A 15,155-nucleotide genomic window follows, 5' to 3' on the forward strand; every position below is an offset into this window, starting at 1 on the left:
GCCGCTTCTGGGATGAGAAAATGATGTTTATATGTGTCAGTTCTGTTTGCCAAGCGGTTGACGAGTCGTCTTCTGTGGATCACTGGGTCATATGTCTGCCATTTGTCTTCCACGCTTCAGGTGTCAAAGTAATCACTGTGCCTTCCATAGCCACCATCACCTCCCATTGATTAATGTTGTATTGGCTCCTGCTCCACAGTGATTATTTTTAAAGATTATTTAGCCTTTAGGGGTGTAAATAATGTTTAAATCTCAGGCACAAGTCAAATCATATGCTAGATGATCTGAGCTAGAGAAACGCAATGTCCGAAAGGGCCGTTCAAGGTCCAAGAACGATAACTTTAAAGATAACCATAACGATATTTGCATCCACACCAATGAACGATAACGGTCTGTTTATTCTAAGCTCGCGCGCTGCTGTTTCAAAGTGTGTCCAACGTTATTGGACATGTTTTTGCGGTTCTTATTGCATTTACACGGCTTTAACCAGCAGATGTCCTCAGCATGCTATGTTTTGAGTGAAGTTAGTGTAATCGATCTAATAATCTAAAAGTGAATTCAGATGACGTAAGTTAGTAAATATAATAGAATAAAAACAACACCTTGTCTTTTTTACCACAACTTCAAAGGAAGCAAGACAGTGTTGTCGGAACGAAACGAACGAAACGAGACCCACTTCTACCATTTATCCAGAGGGTATGAACGATTGTTTTCCATATACATTTTCTTGAAAAGGGGTTTTACTTGTCATATACAGTGGACGATTTTTCTGGATCTCGGCGATTAACTTCTCCGCAATACCGTCTGCCATTTTAAATGCGTGAGCCCTTAAATTACAATGAATTCTGATTGGCTGTCAGTGTTTTATCATTCAATAGCTGGAAAAAAATCATTCCGAAAGTGATTCCAACGATATTGTTTCTCTACATCGTTATCGTTATAGCTGTGGTGTGAACTCTGCTATTCTTTAATATTGAGAACTATTTTTAGAACTATATCTTTATCGTTATCGTCGCTTAAATATGAGCTGAAAGCTTTTTTAGATTTAAGGTTAATAAGGTTGAGACACCAAGACCTGGTAAGATACTATGGACAGATGGAAAGTCTTAGAACAGAGCTTAAAACATGCTTTGGATATTTGAGGTTTCATCTTGAACCTCTGAATGAATGGAACATATTTGAAATGCTGCTTTTATACAACAGTTCAACAAGTTAATGTTGAGTAATGTACATTTTAGACACAATACTCAGTTTCTTTGTGTATTTTTGCTTTGACAAGGAAAATTGTTTCAAACAAAGCCAAAGCATAATGTTGCAAGTCTGTGAGCAACACACAGTAGTGGTTCTTTGTTCCTAAATTAATCCGTGCTTTTCAACAAATTGGTTGAGTGAACGCTTCGGTGACTCACTCATATTACAGACATTCACTTGTTTCAGTCATAAATGAATCAGTGATTTTAAACAAATCAGTTGAAGTGATTCAGTGACTCATAAAGGCTGTAACTGATTATGCATACTTGCCTACTATATACAGTGCTATGCATAAGTTTAGACACCCATGCTAAAGTTGACTAAAAAGAGGAATAAAAAATCATCTTTTGGAAATTGAACTTAATGCCTTAATTAAAACAATTAGGAAAAATCCAGCCTTTAAGGACACCAATTTTCTTTGTGAATGAATAATGTATCGTAAATAAATAAATGTTCTTCCTTAAAATACAGGGTGCATAAGTCTGGACACCCCTATGTTAAATTCCCATAGAGGCAGGCAGATTTTTATTTTTAAAGGCCAGTTACTTCATGGATCCAGGATACTATGCATCCTGATAAAGTTCCCTTGGCCTCTGGAATTAAAATAGCCCCACATCATCACATAGCCTTCACCATACCTAGAGATTGGCATGGTTTTATTTCAGTTAGCCTAATAGCTGGTTTGATTTGCATTGAGAGATGATCTTATGGAAAGTACTCCATGCCAATCTCTAGGTATGGTGAAGGCTATGTGATGATGTGGGGCTATTTTAATTCCAGAGGCCAAGGGAACTTTATCAGGATGCATAGTATCCTGGATCCATGAAGTAACTGGCCTTTAAAAATAAAAATCTGCCCGCCTCTATGGGAATTTAACATAGGGGTGTCCAGACTTATGCACCCTGTATTTTAAGGAAGAACATTTATTTATTTACGATACATTATTCATTCACAAAGAAAATTGGTGTCCTTAAAGGTTGGATTTTTCCTCATTTTTTTAATTAAGGCATTAAGTTCAATTTCCAAAAGATGATTTTTTTATTCCTCTTTTTAGTCAACTTTAGCATGGGTGTCTAAACTTATGCATAGCACTGTAGCAGGCGAAAAACATTATGTGTAAAGAGTAACGTCCAAAATTCACAGTATTTATAAAAGTGTGCAAAAAGTAGCACTAGCACTGAGATTTTAAAGTTTGCATCAAACTTTCACACTTTTCTATACCATGAGGCCATGAAAGAGTATTTGTGAATGCCTGTGAAGTACTATGCCATACTATGACGAATGTAATATGTCCAGATTACATTCATACTACACTCATGTATACTATATAGTACATACTTTCTAACAGTTGCAAAGTAAGTACTTATTAAAAAAAAAAAAAAAAAAAAGTACTGACTCAGAGAGTATGCAATTTTCGGACATAGTCAGTCATTTGTTTCGTTCATGAATGAATCAGTGTTTTTTGAACAAATTGGTTGAAGTGAATGATTCAATGACTCACTTATACAGTCACTTGTGGCTTTAGTAGATAGCAAACTATCATTTGTGTCAAAATTGTTTTATAAGTACTAATGTAGAAAAAATATAGATTTTGGATCTCATTAAATGTTGTACATCTAATATCCCCTGTGAAATATAAAGTCCTCAATTGTTTTGTCATTATTTGGTACGCTAATTATTAATTAAAATAAATTAGATCAATGCTGTTAAGATGAGTAGTTGAATCATAATCCGGTTTTGTGTTTCTTTACAGATAGTGTTGAGGATGAACTGGAGCTCTCTGCTGTACGGCATCGACCAGAAGCTTTGGAGCTGCTGGAGGCTCAAACGCGTTTCTCACGCAAAGAGCTTCAAATCCTCTACCGGGGCTTCAAGAATGTGAGTTAATGCTTCTAACTACATATCTGATGTTAAAATACAAAGTCTGATTCCTATTTATTCTTCTCTTATTTTGAATTAGATTACATTTAGTTAAAAGTTTTCCTTTTGAATGTTGGTTTGATGTGGAACATGCCAAACTTGGCAGAAAATCTGTCACGCTTGCTACAATAATCAGGTCAGGAAAGGTCTCTAGAGTGTCCCTGAGGCATAAATGTCCTTTGTTACCTCTGGTGCACAATGTAATGAGACAACACCGAATTAACTTGACCCAAATTGTCAGGTGACAGAGCATGAGAGTGGCACACTGGTCCTTTATTATCAGACTCTCAAGGGGGGGAATCAGAATTCTTCCTTAAGACCACACACACGCCGCTGACAGGTGACTACACAGTTTTGCTAGCACCCTGTCTTATAGTTCTAGTGATGGCCACTTTCGAAACACTGCTTTGTGAAGCTTTAAAACCTTTGCGAATCAATTGTTTCTAACCAGTTATTCAGGACAAAATCACATGATTTCAGTAAATGAGGCTTCGCTACATCATAACTGTTTCGAAATGTTACAAAATTTCAATGGTTCACCACTAGGGGGCAATGATCTCCGCGAACCAGTTTCTATATCAGTGGGGTTTTAACCCTGGTCCTGATTAGTCTCGCGTTGCCAGACCTTCAGATTGACAGCAGAAGGTCTGGACTCCATAGCAGCTTTCATTGGCCAAGGACCGCCCAGAGGCCGTCTGACTGACATGTAAAGCAACCAATCACTGTTCGTTTTGTTCCGCGTCATGTTTAGAGGTGCGAAAATGTAACGCCGATGTCCCTACAATAACAGTTCGGTGTTTAAAACACTTGGAAGTATTTTAAAGAGTCTATGCTGCGAACTTTACAGACTTGACATACATTTTTAAATCCAGCGTTTAGTTGCTCCTGATAAGCGCTCATTGTCACAGTTGTAAACACGACAGCCTTCTTTTTCCATGAGGGGGTTTGGCATCACTGCATCTTTGATTGGCGTCACGATGCCTCCTGCGTTTTAAAGGCCGCTTAGTGAAGCGATGCTATTCTGATGGTTATTGGTTCTCTTCTTTGAATTTGCAGCGCACCAAGTATGCCAATTTCATCAATCCACATTGCCGCTGAAAGCTTTAGGCTACAACCTGTCTGAAAGTTGCCACCATGGCAAGTGACAAAAATGCGTTCCAGTGTTGGAAATTTAAACTCTTTTCATCCAGAAATCAGAAGTTGCCAGTGAGAATGAAACTAAAATCTAATCTAGCTTCTGTTAGAGAGAAATCAATATTAGGCTAACTTCTGTAACCCATTACATTTCTATAACCTTCCCAGCACTATTCATTTTCCAATGTTGTGTCCTGTATTGTAAATGTTAAATCTCTTTGCTTTTTTTATTATTTCACGTTTAATATCACCTGACATTTCCACTTCACGTTTCTACATGTTTGATTTTTGACTGTGAAGTACTAAAATCCTTCAAAATAGATTTAATTAGTAAATCATTGTCAAGGGTCCTGTTCCAAATGCCGCCCCAAGGCCTCACGTTATTCCTCTGACTCCACACTTTGATGGTGTAATTGTGGAGCTGAACAAAAGGGCATATCGGGGGCACGTGAGCTCCTTCTGAAACATAAATTGTCCACCCTACAGTCTCGTGAAGTTCACAGACACACACACGCAATAGCTATTGCAAGTCTGCAACTCCTCAAGTGTGTCATGTGGGACAGGCTTGGTTCACTACAGCTTGTTATTCTTGTGTTGATGCTTTGCTTTGTTGGTCCATCCCTGATTACAGATTACAGAGGAAAAACACACAAAGTGAATAAATAATTGGCACTTGTTGGCACATGATAACAGCCTTTTGAACAGTTATAGTCAGACCCTTGCCATTAGAAATCATTTTCTATTCATCTATTAACATTTTTTTCTGTATTTCAAAGTATGCCAGTGTTAGTCAAAGAGAAAGGGGTTAATGTTTAGTTTTGTTTTTATTGGAAACAGACAGACAGCACTGCTTTTTATTACTGATCCTTAATTTCTCACTATTACTGGTACTTTTGTTTATACCAGACAGAGAAATATTAAACACGGATTGAGAGCATGTTCATTTGAGCTTTTGGGGAGAATCATTGTGTTGACTAAACCCCTCCTGTTTAACTTGCTATGCAATTCCAAATCCAAAACCAAATAGTGCTGAGACAGTTTGAGGCTGTTTGTTTAGGAGTATTTCACCTTATAGATCATGCAAAAGAATCTGTTGGATTTTGCTGATGATGGTCATACTTTTTTCTCACTAGGTTAATTACACTCTACAAGTGATCAGGATCTAAATTAAACTTGATTATCTGCAAATAACCTGTAGTATATTTTACTACTAACAAAGTATTTCACAATCTTCTCGCCTCCATTAAGACTTTTCCTGTGTGTCATTCCAGTTGTATTATCCTTTGACTCCAATGAATTAGTGGTAAACTGAAACCCAAATATGCCAGATAACCTGTCTCTGATCCTCTGTGTGCAGTCAGTGAATGAACATGGTTCAGTAAGCTGAAAAAATCTTTTAATTACTGCCTGTGTATCTTAACGGTGTTAATGAACCCTGCATTGCTCCTGGAGTTTTGATAATGTTGAGAAGACTTTGGCAGTGATGGTTTGTGATGAGAGCGGTGTGTCTCTTAAAAGGTAATTACACGGGGTCTCTCTCACGCTGCGTGCACAAGAGACAGTGGATGACAGCAACACAAAACAATCTCTTTTAATTAACCAGAGCTCACTGTACCAACATAGAACTTTCTCAGACACAGCCTTTTATGTCAAAGATGTGAAGTCAACTTCCTGTTGGGCTTCTTTCGAGGTAACTGATGGTGCACAGGACACATTTCTTACTATTCTTGTTGTTATTTATTTAAAAAACTAATCTGGATGCAGAATGTTGTGTAAAACATGCATGTTGTAACAATGTACTGTAAGCATTAAGTTTAATTTTGGTCAGTCTAACCCCGTCACAAATAAAATGAAACTAAATTAAATTAAATTTTAACAGATCTTCAACATTTTAAAGGAATTTTGTGTCAATTTTACTCACCTTTTTGTTTTCCATAGCAATGCAAAAGGAGATATAAAAATGTTAATCTGCTCTTTTCCATTAAAGAAAATGTGCAATATTCATTGTGATCACTATAGCTCTCACGTTCAATTGTTTAAATAAAATAAAATAAAATAAAATAAAATAAAATAAAATAAAATAAAATTCTGCTGGCCCAGTCTGTTGTGATTGATCTACTCTGCTCTGATTGGTCAGCTGGCCCAGTCTGTTGTGATTGATCTACTCTGCTCTGATTGGTCAGCTGGCCCAGTCTGTTGTGATTGATCTACTCTGCTCTGATTGGTCAGCTGGCCCAGTCTGTTGTGATTGATCTACTCTGCTCTGATTGGTCAGCCGGCCCAGTCTGTTGTGATTGGTCTACTCTGCTCTGATTGGTCAGCCGGCCCAGTCTGTTGTGATTGATCTACTCTGCTCTGATTGGTCAGCTGGCCCAGTCTGTTGTGATTGATCTACTCTGCTCTGATTGGTCAGCTGGCCCAGTCTGTTGTGATTGATCTACTCTGCTCTGATTGGTCAGCTGGCCCAGTCTGTTGTGATTGATCTACTCTGCCCTGATTGGTCAGCTGGCCCAGTCTGTTGTGATTGATCTACTCTGCCCTGATTGGTCAGCTGGCCCAGTCTGTTGTGATTGATCTACTCTGCCCTGATTGGTCAGCTGGCCCAGTCTGTTGTGATTGATCTACTCTGCTCTGATTGGTCAGCTGGCCCAGTCTGTTGTGATTGGTCTACTCTGCTCTGATTGGTCAGCTGGCCCAGTCTGTTGTGATTGATCTACTCTGCTCTGATTGGTCAGCTGGCCCAGTCTGTTGTGATTGATCTACTCTGCCCTGATTGGTCAGCTGGCCCAGTCTGTTGTGATTGATCTACTCTGCTCTGATTGGTCAGCTGGCCCAGTCTGTTGTGATTGGTCTACTCTGCTCTGATTGGTCAGCTGGCCCAGTCTGTTGTGATTGATCTACTCTGCTCTGATTGGTCAGCTGGCCCAGTCTGTTGTGACTGGTGTACTCTGCTCTGATTGGTCAGCCGGACCAGTCTGTTGTGATTGGTCTACCGCTTACAGCGCATGTCAGAAACAAACCGCCTATTTAGGGGTGTTCGATTCCAGTTTTTCGGAGTTGACTCCGACTCCCGACTCCCACTGTAGGAGTCGATGGAATGTCAACAACACAAACCAAACTCTTCCTGTCTCAGCTAACTACAGTGTTCGAGGGTCAAAGTAGACATTGTTCGCGGGCAGCCAATGAAGATCATAGGGCTGGCCTTATGCAATTGGTTATATTGTCATGTGTGTATATAACAGGAAATGAGACTGTAATTTCAGAAACGATTCTTTCTTTTAGGAGACAATGGCTGCTTCACTACTTTAGTAGGCGAAATTCAGTATGTGACAAAAGAAGTTCAGAATTTACAGTACTCATAAAAGAGTAGGCAAAAAGTACCCGGATGACCTACTACGTCCAGCGTGAATCTGAAGTCTGCATATGATGGACACTTTACTGTCCCATAAATAGTCAATAAAAAGACCATTACACCCTGACATGTTTAAAAAACATGTTTATGGCCTTGTGGTAGTTGTCTTTTAGAAAGAAAACTGACAATAAATTTTGTGTAATAGTATTATACTGGTATTTAGTCCATCCATCTCCTTAAAAATTTTGTAACAAAAAGATGAAGCTTATCATCTATAGCCTATGTATGTCCTAAATGTAAGTCTCAAGGGAAGATGAGGATGAACTGAATGTGTTAAGAGGCATCAACTGAGTCTGATTTGTTCCAGAAAACTTGATAAATACAGTTTTTTTTTAGGTCCTAAACACTCGTTTTAAGAGCACAGGGCAGAGATTACGTCGGCTTCATCACTGTACTCGGATGAAATGCACAAAGGGACAGTGGAAGTTCATCACGAGGTCAAGCTTTCACAAAGTCTTCAAACTGTATATTAAAGATATACAATGTTTCTGTACAGTAAATCCATTTATAAATCCATTTATGCATGACTGAATCCCTTTAACCGGGCCAGCAGATTCAAACTGTTTTCTGAAAGTGTAACAGACAGTTTTACAATGTCTTTTATTGAAGAATGATCAAAGAACAAATCCCTCCTGTACTGTGCTTGTATCAAAAACTGCAAGATTTTCCCAGCTCAGCACACACCACCTCTCAGTCCTCCTCCTCTAGTTGCTCAATACACCGCAAAGGGAATACTGTAATGAGGTTTCATATCTGGCTCTGAATGCCCAAGGCTGGTTTCTGATTATTTGATTTTCGTGTTATTTTATTGCTGAGAGTTTTGCCATGTTCTGTTACATGTGCACACTTTATAAACTTCAATTAGTTTGCCCTGCAGATGGACTCCAAACATTACAATGTGTCTCCCATTGTGAAGTCCTTAAAGGGATAGTTCACCCTAAAATGAAAATTAAGTCATCATTTACTCACCCTGGTGTTGTGCTAATGCTGTATGCCCTTCTTTCTTATGAGCATTTTTTTTTTTAAATGTACCGCTTGCACTCGTCCAATATAATGGCGGTGAATAGCAACCAGCATAAAGATTTTTTTAAAAGACTCAAATGTAACCAAGAACTACTCAACCCTCTCCGAGCAGGATTCGAAACCGGCATCTCCAGCTTGGGAGGTGGACGCGCTAACAAGAGTGCTGAAGAGAGTGGTCTCTAGCGTCAGTCGCTATGGGAGTGAGGTTTACACTCACAGGTCTAGCTTGCTTCCGTTACACAAAAGTATCACAGAATGATCCCATGCAACACGTCGGTCGTATATTCCAAGTGTTCTGGTGGTGTGGTATACAATAGGGTTTGGTGAAAAACAAACTAAAATTGAATGTATTATTTAATGACATTTTTGACCTTCGCTACACAACATGCCACAGTCCACTGTGAGAAATCAAGATGAACAAAAACACTACATGAAATGCATGCCTAGAAATCCCAAAAAAGTCTCTGTGTACTTTCACTGAGGCCCTGTTTACACCTGGTATTAAAGTGCCCCTATTATGCTATTTTAAAGTTTCCTAATGTTGTTTTGGAGTCTCCTTCAACAGGTTTACATGCATCAAAGGTCAAAAAACGGTTGAATTTTCTCATAATATACATTTGAACATCACCACATTTTCAATGATTCTCAAACAACTCGTCAAATGAATCAGTCTCTCTAAATCCCTTCTTTCCGTGAGCCACTCTGCCCTGATTGGCCAGGCAGCTCAGTCTGTTGTGATTGGTCTATCTTGTACAACGCGCATGTCGAAAACAAGAACGTCCATTGCCATAACAACATCAGCTCTGCTTGTCCCAAGGCTTCCTACACTGTAAACTAAGCACAGTAACAAACAATGACGTTGATTTTACCATATCAATGCGAGCGCGAGTGCAATGATGAAACACTGTAAGAATTCATTTAAACGGAACCTCCATCACAAGGACGACTCGAGCAGGACGTTTCTCAGTGATACGCTACTCAGTTTGAGGTACATTATGAGATGTTGCAACTGTAATTCCTCACCATCACCATTAACAAGTGTATGTCCATCAACAAAACCGAATATTTTACTAATTTATTGCGGTGATTCGGTGAACATGTGGAAACTATATCAATAAGAGTGCATACATTAGCCGAGCTCTAGCGTGAATGACTGATGTAACATAAATGTTGGTAAAACAAATCTTGCTCCATGCTTAATCTTTACTCAAAGTTGTGAGAACGACAGACAATCTGCATTAATAGACACAGTTTTAGGTAATTGTGGCCCACAACTGATTAGCAGAAGTATTTCAGTAAGACAGTAATAATGTGAGTAACCAGTTAGCAGGAGAGCAACACAATACAAAACTCAAACCAACAAAATACAAAAAGTATTTTGAACACCATCTTTCAAGAGCAAGCAGTTTGTGAATCCTGCATTGAACTCTGAGATTTGAGATGCAGTCGTCTGTAAAATGAAGTGAAAACAGCAAAAGTTTAGGATTATACTGCTGTGGTATCATGGTAAAGATGAATTTTAACCACTGATTCTTCACATGTTCGTCCTTGGGCAGTGAAAAAAAACTGGCTTTACCGTCACATTGTAGAGCACAGCTTCTTCTCAACATGATGCTATCCAGTATCCACAGGAATCAGCTGCCGGTTTGAGGTTCACGTTTTTCCTGGTGTCTGCGTGCAATAAGTGGGCGGGCAATTTGCTAATGTTTCGTCTTGACATCACAACGAAACGGGTTATGACTCGTTTGAAAAATTGGCGGGTAAATGTACGGGCTTTTTCAGATCTTTCGATCAAATGGACAAAAAATGTTGACAAATTTGAATGAGATGCAACGACAAACACAACAGATATATTCACCTCAGAGAAGAAAGTACATGAGTTCTATTTCATGTGTTTTTGTTCATCTTGATTTCTCAAAGCTTGTGTGCTTTTTCTGGGCGAGATGGAGTGAATTGTGGCACGTCGTGCAGCTGTGCAGAGAAGACCAACGGGCAAGGTCAAGAATTTCGTTAAATAATACATTAAATTTCAGTTTGTTTTTCATCAAACCCTATTGTATACCCCCCGGCTATGGATTTCCCCCTCCCTTTCTCCTCAGACTCGCCAGTTTTCCGAACGATTGTAATTACATTGGTAGATTCGGCACATTTGGGCAGTGGTAGTTCCGACTTCAGTAATGTTTTATGGTGTTACAATGGTGAAATTACAAACAAAAAATACACATTCTGAGACATTTTATTAACATTAAATTGTCCCTCTTCCATTTTCACCTCAAAATTCTGGGTAGGCTGTGCCTCCCTTGCCTCCCCTGATGAGTTGCCACTACCATTTACTCTTTAAATAATTTTTTTTCCAAAGATAGTTTCTGTCATTTTAGATAGTTCTTATCACAGTGATGTATGTTCAAGCAAGCGTTTATTTTTCAAAAAACTTTGGTTTTAGTTAGTTATTTGATGCTAATAAATAGGTGTAACGTCATGATTGACGGCTGTGCTTGCGTTTGAGTCTTTGGGGGCGGGACCTTGATACCGCCGCTTCACCCCATGATCGCTACTATGCTGACTCGGACTCCAAATTACGTCAACGGCGCATGATGTCAACGGCCATTTCTGGGACATTTTGGCTTCACTTTTTGACAGTGAAAAGAAAATGGAGATACTTCGTCTATCTTTTTTTACAGTCTATGGTAAACCTGGAAATATCAGACAAGGAAATGAAAAGCACAATTTTCAAACTGTGCTTTTCATTTCCTTGAGAAAAACAGGGAAATTAATAACATCTTACAAGAGACGTACATTTGTACATTTGTACAAGATGTACTTTTTCTAATCATGCTCAACTCTGAACTATTTCCGCTGATAAGATTGTTCTTTGATACCAATCTTTCATTTGAAAGTCATGTTTTTTAGTATCTGTAAAACTGCATTTTTCCATCTTAAAAATATATCTAAATTACGTCATATGCTCTCATTGACAAATGCGGAACAATTAGTTCATGCCTATGGAGGATCCCTTTACCACTCTATAGATAAAGCATCGTCGGGAAAACTCAATTCGCGTATCTACCCCGAATTGATAAAATAAAATAAAATTCTGTATCAAAAATTATAAGGAAACACCAGTACTTTGTTTAGGCTTGGTTTGTAGGGAATTCCAAACCTGCGCACATATATTCAAACGCACATAACTATAGAACCAGTTCTTAATGCGCATGTGACCGCCATCAGCGTTTCTCACAGGTTCGCGTTTAAAGTTTGTGTAGAGAGAATGGTGTCGTCTTAGTGGCCCCTAATTTAATAACAAATGATTGTTGCGACGGAAGCGAATCAATCAAAACTAACTTTAGCTGGAAAATAACTTTATTAAAGAACCGCTATAAAGCCAAAACAATCTCTGTTACCTTAAATTATACGTTTGTCTCTGTAAAGCTGCTTTGAAACAATCTACATTGTTAAAAGCGCTATATAAATGAAGATGACTTGACTTGACTTGACTTTGTGAGTGCAATCTCTCTCTCTCTCTCTCTCTCTCTCTCTCTCTCTCTCTCTCTCTCTCTCTCTCTCTCTCTCTCTCTATATATATATATATATATATATATATATATATATATATATATATATATATATATATATATATATATATAAATGAAGTGGATGATTTAGATTATTTAGTAACTTGTGATCATAGACAATAACTGAAATCTCTCTTTATTGTAGATTAAGGTCATCTGAGCAATTTTCCTGAGCAAAATTACCTTGCTTGAAATAGTTATACTTTAAAAGCATATTTCATAATTGCTGCAATTCCCAAACCATTTGTGATAAAGCAACAGCAATCATCTTGAAAAATCTAATTCCTGTGGTCCGAATAACAGTTCCAGACATTTTAAAGTTGTATAGTGCCTTTGGATTGATCATTTGTTAAGATCCTTCATATGACATACAGAATCGTGTGTTTATCACTGCAGGAGTGCAGTATTGATAGAATGCTTAAATTATGCCATCTATGGAACTAAAAAATATGTTTTTAAAGGACAAAATAAATAGGACACAAGTTCCAGGCATAAAAGCCCAGTTAAAACAGCTGATGATGGTCAAAATAAGAATAAATGGACATAAACATCAGATTTGACTTTGTTTTCTACTGTGTGAGATGTTTTGTATTTATCATCATATAAATGCACAGCTTGTCAGCAAAAATGACACCTCTATTACTCACTTTAAATTGCAACAGGCAGGATGAATACATGACCTCAAATTGAATATTAAAGCTACTTTGCTGCTACACTTTCTTTGCTACTTTACTCATCTGTTTCTCCTTATAAAGTTAAATGTTATATAGATGTCAGAAACCTGTATTGTGCTTTCCATAAACTAGTTAAAAGAACATTAGAGCTCTCCGTTCTTTTGATATTAACATGTGAATTAAAACAATACATCTAACTATTCAAAATAGAAAGCGGTGGCATCTTCCTCGAGACAAAGACATTATATTGTTTTCATGTCTGTCATCAAGCGAGATGTATTGTTAAAAAAGTGATTTTCCTTTGTTTAAGCTGGTTTATCATATCAAGGGAAGCTCATGAGTAATGCTGTAACTGGCTAATAAAGGTTTGCTAAATACAGGTCTTATAAGGTTTAGTCTGTAATTGCTTTAACTGTCAGACTATCACTTGTTAATGACATTTGAATAACATCACTAATGTACATCTGTTATATCTACTGCAATCTCGAAAATAATAAAATATGTTTTTGGCTTCAGTAAACATCTTGGATAACAGCCATCACAATTCCCTTAAAGGGATAGTTCACCCAAAAATGAAAATTCTGTCAGTAATTACTCACCCTCATGTTGTTCCAACCCCGTAAGACCTTCGTTCATCTTCGGAACACAAATTAAGATTTTTTTTATTAAATCTGACAGCTGGATCAATCCTCCATAGGCTTCTAAGGGACTGAAACTTGCTGGCTCAGAAAACTTATTAAAGACATCTTTAATATAGTCCAAGTGACTCCAGTGGCTTAATCTTAAGTTTATCAAGCGACGAGAATACTTTTTGCGCGCTAAAAAACAAACAAAAATAACGACTTTATTCCACTATTCATTTCCTTCTCTCTGGGCCTCGAGTGAGTTCACGTAGTGTTTTTGCACAGCGCGTCAGTGTTTCACGTCACACGCATCACACACATGACAAGCGTCGGCCAATAGTGAGCCTACGTGGTGACGTGCAACACTGACGCGCTGGCGGCGCTGCGCAAAAACACTACGTGAACTCACTCGAGGCCCAGAGAGAAGGAAATGAATAATGGAATAAAGTCGTTATTTGTGTTTTTTTAGCGCACAAAAAGTATTCTCGTCGCTTGATAAACTTAAGATTAAGCCACTGGAGTCACTTGGACTATATTAACAATCTTTTTAATAACTTTTCTGAGCCAGCAAGTTTCAGTCCCTTAGAAGCCTATGGAGGAGTGATCCAGCTGTCAGATTTAATCAAAAATATCTTAATTTGTGTTCCGAAGATGAACGAAGGTCTTACGGGGTTGGAACAACATGAGGGTGAGTAATTACTGACAGAATTTTCATTTTTGGGTGAACTAACCCTTTAACAAGAATAATAAATAAACTGCATTGCTGATGTTCTGAGGCACCAGCCATCCTCTCATAATGCATGTTCAGTGCATTCTCAGGCTTGAAATGATCATTTCAGAAGAGCCACTCATAAACGTGTTACTTAACTAAAACACGTGAGACCGTTTCATCAGACAAGTTTGACTGCTTAAACTATTGGTTGGTCATCTTGAAGAGGTCAATCTCATTTTCAGAGCATCGTTTTTAGTGCAAGTCATCAACTAAAATCAAATGCAAACTTCGATGTCGAATGCTATACAAATGAGGTTTATCATTATATAATAAGTGATATTACAGAGTGGGCAAATTTCAAGTCTGACAAGCATTTGCTATCTCTCTGAGCTCATTTATTCGAAATGGAGAGTCATAATATGATATGTTCAATGCAGCAAATGCACTTTCACTCTCATTTTCATTTATGGTGCACATTAGAATGCATCACAATGACGAGAATGGACAATGGATATTGTGTTTATTGCTTAGGAATGATGTCTTTTCATATTTGGATTTGTATGTGCATAATGGTTCCCTTGCTGAAATCACTCCAAAATATCATCTCAATAAGATTGTAATGGAAATGCCTGTATCTGTGTTTGCAGGAATGCCCCAGTGGTGTGGTCAATGAAGACACATTTAAGGAAATTTACTCTCAGTTCTTTCCACAGGGAGGTGAGTGTGTTTAAAGTCATATATTCTCTAGTACTATTTCCTTTACAGTTACACCACATACAGTATAGTGTGATTTTTAATATAACCTGATCTGACCTTTTATTATATTTTGTTGGT

At 38.0% G+C, this 15,155-nt stretch overlaps 1 protein-coding gene across 6 annotated transcripts in view; it reads left to right on the top strand.

The window, feature by feature from the left end:
* kcnip4a (potassium voltage-gated channel interacting protein 4a) overlaps nt 1-15,155 on the top strand; it is a 220,079-nt gene that overhangs the window by 195,379 nt on the left and 9,545 nt on the right. For 5 of the 6 annotated variants that reach the window (XM_079865283.1, XM_079865282.1, XM_079865284.1 and 2 more), the window contains exons 2-3: nt 3,005-3,129; nt 14,969-15,038. In XM_079865283.1, coding sequence (XP_079721409.1) covers nt 3,005-3,129; nt 14,969-15,038 — 195 coding nt within the window. The remainder of the gene's footprint in view (nt 1-3,004; nt 3,130-14,968; nt 15,039-15,155) is intronic. The other variant, XM_079865280.1, reaches the window with a different exon arrangement.

The sequence above is a fragment of the Squalius cephalus genome, assembly GCF_949319135.1.
Source record: "Squalius cephalus genome assembly, chromosome: 3".
NCBI lineage: Eukaryota > Metazoa > Chordata > Actinopteri > Cypriniformes > Leuciscidae > Squalius > Squalius cephalus.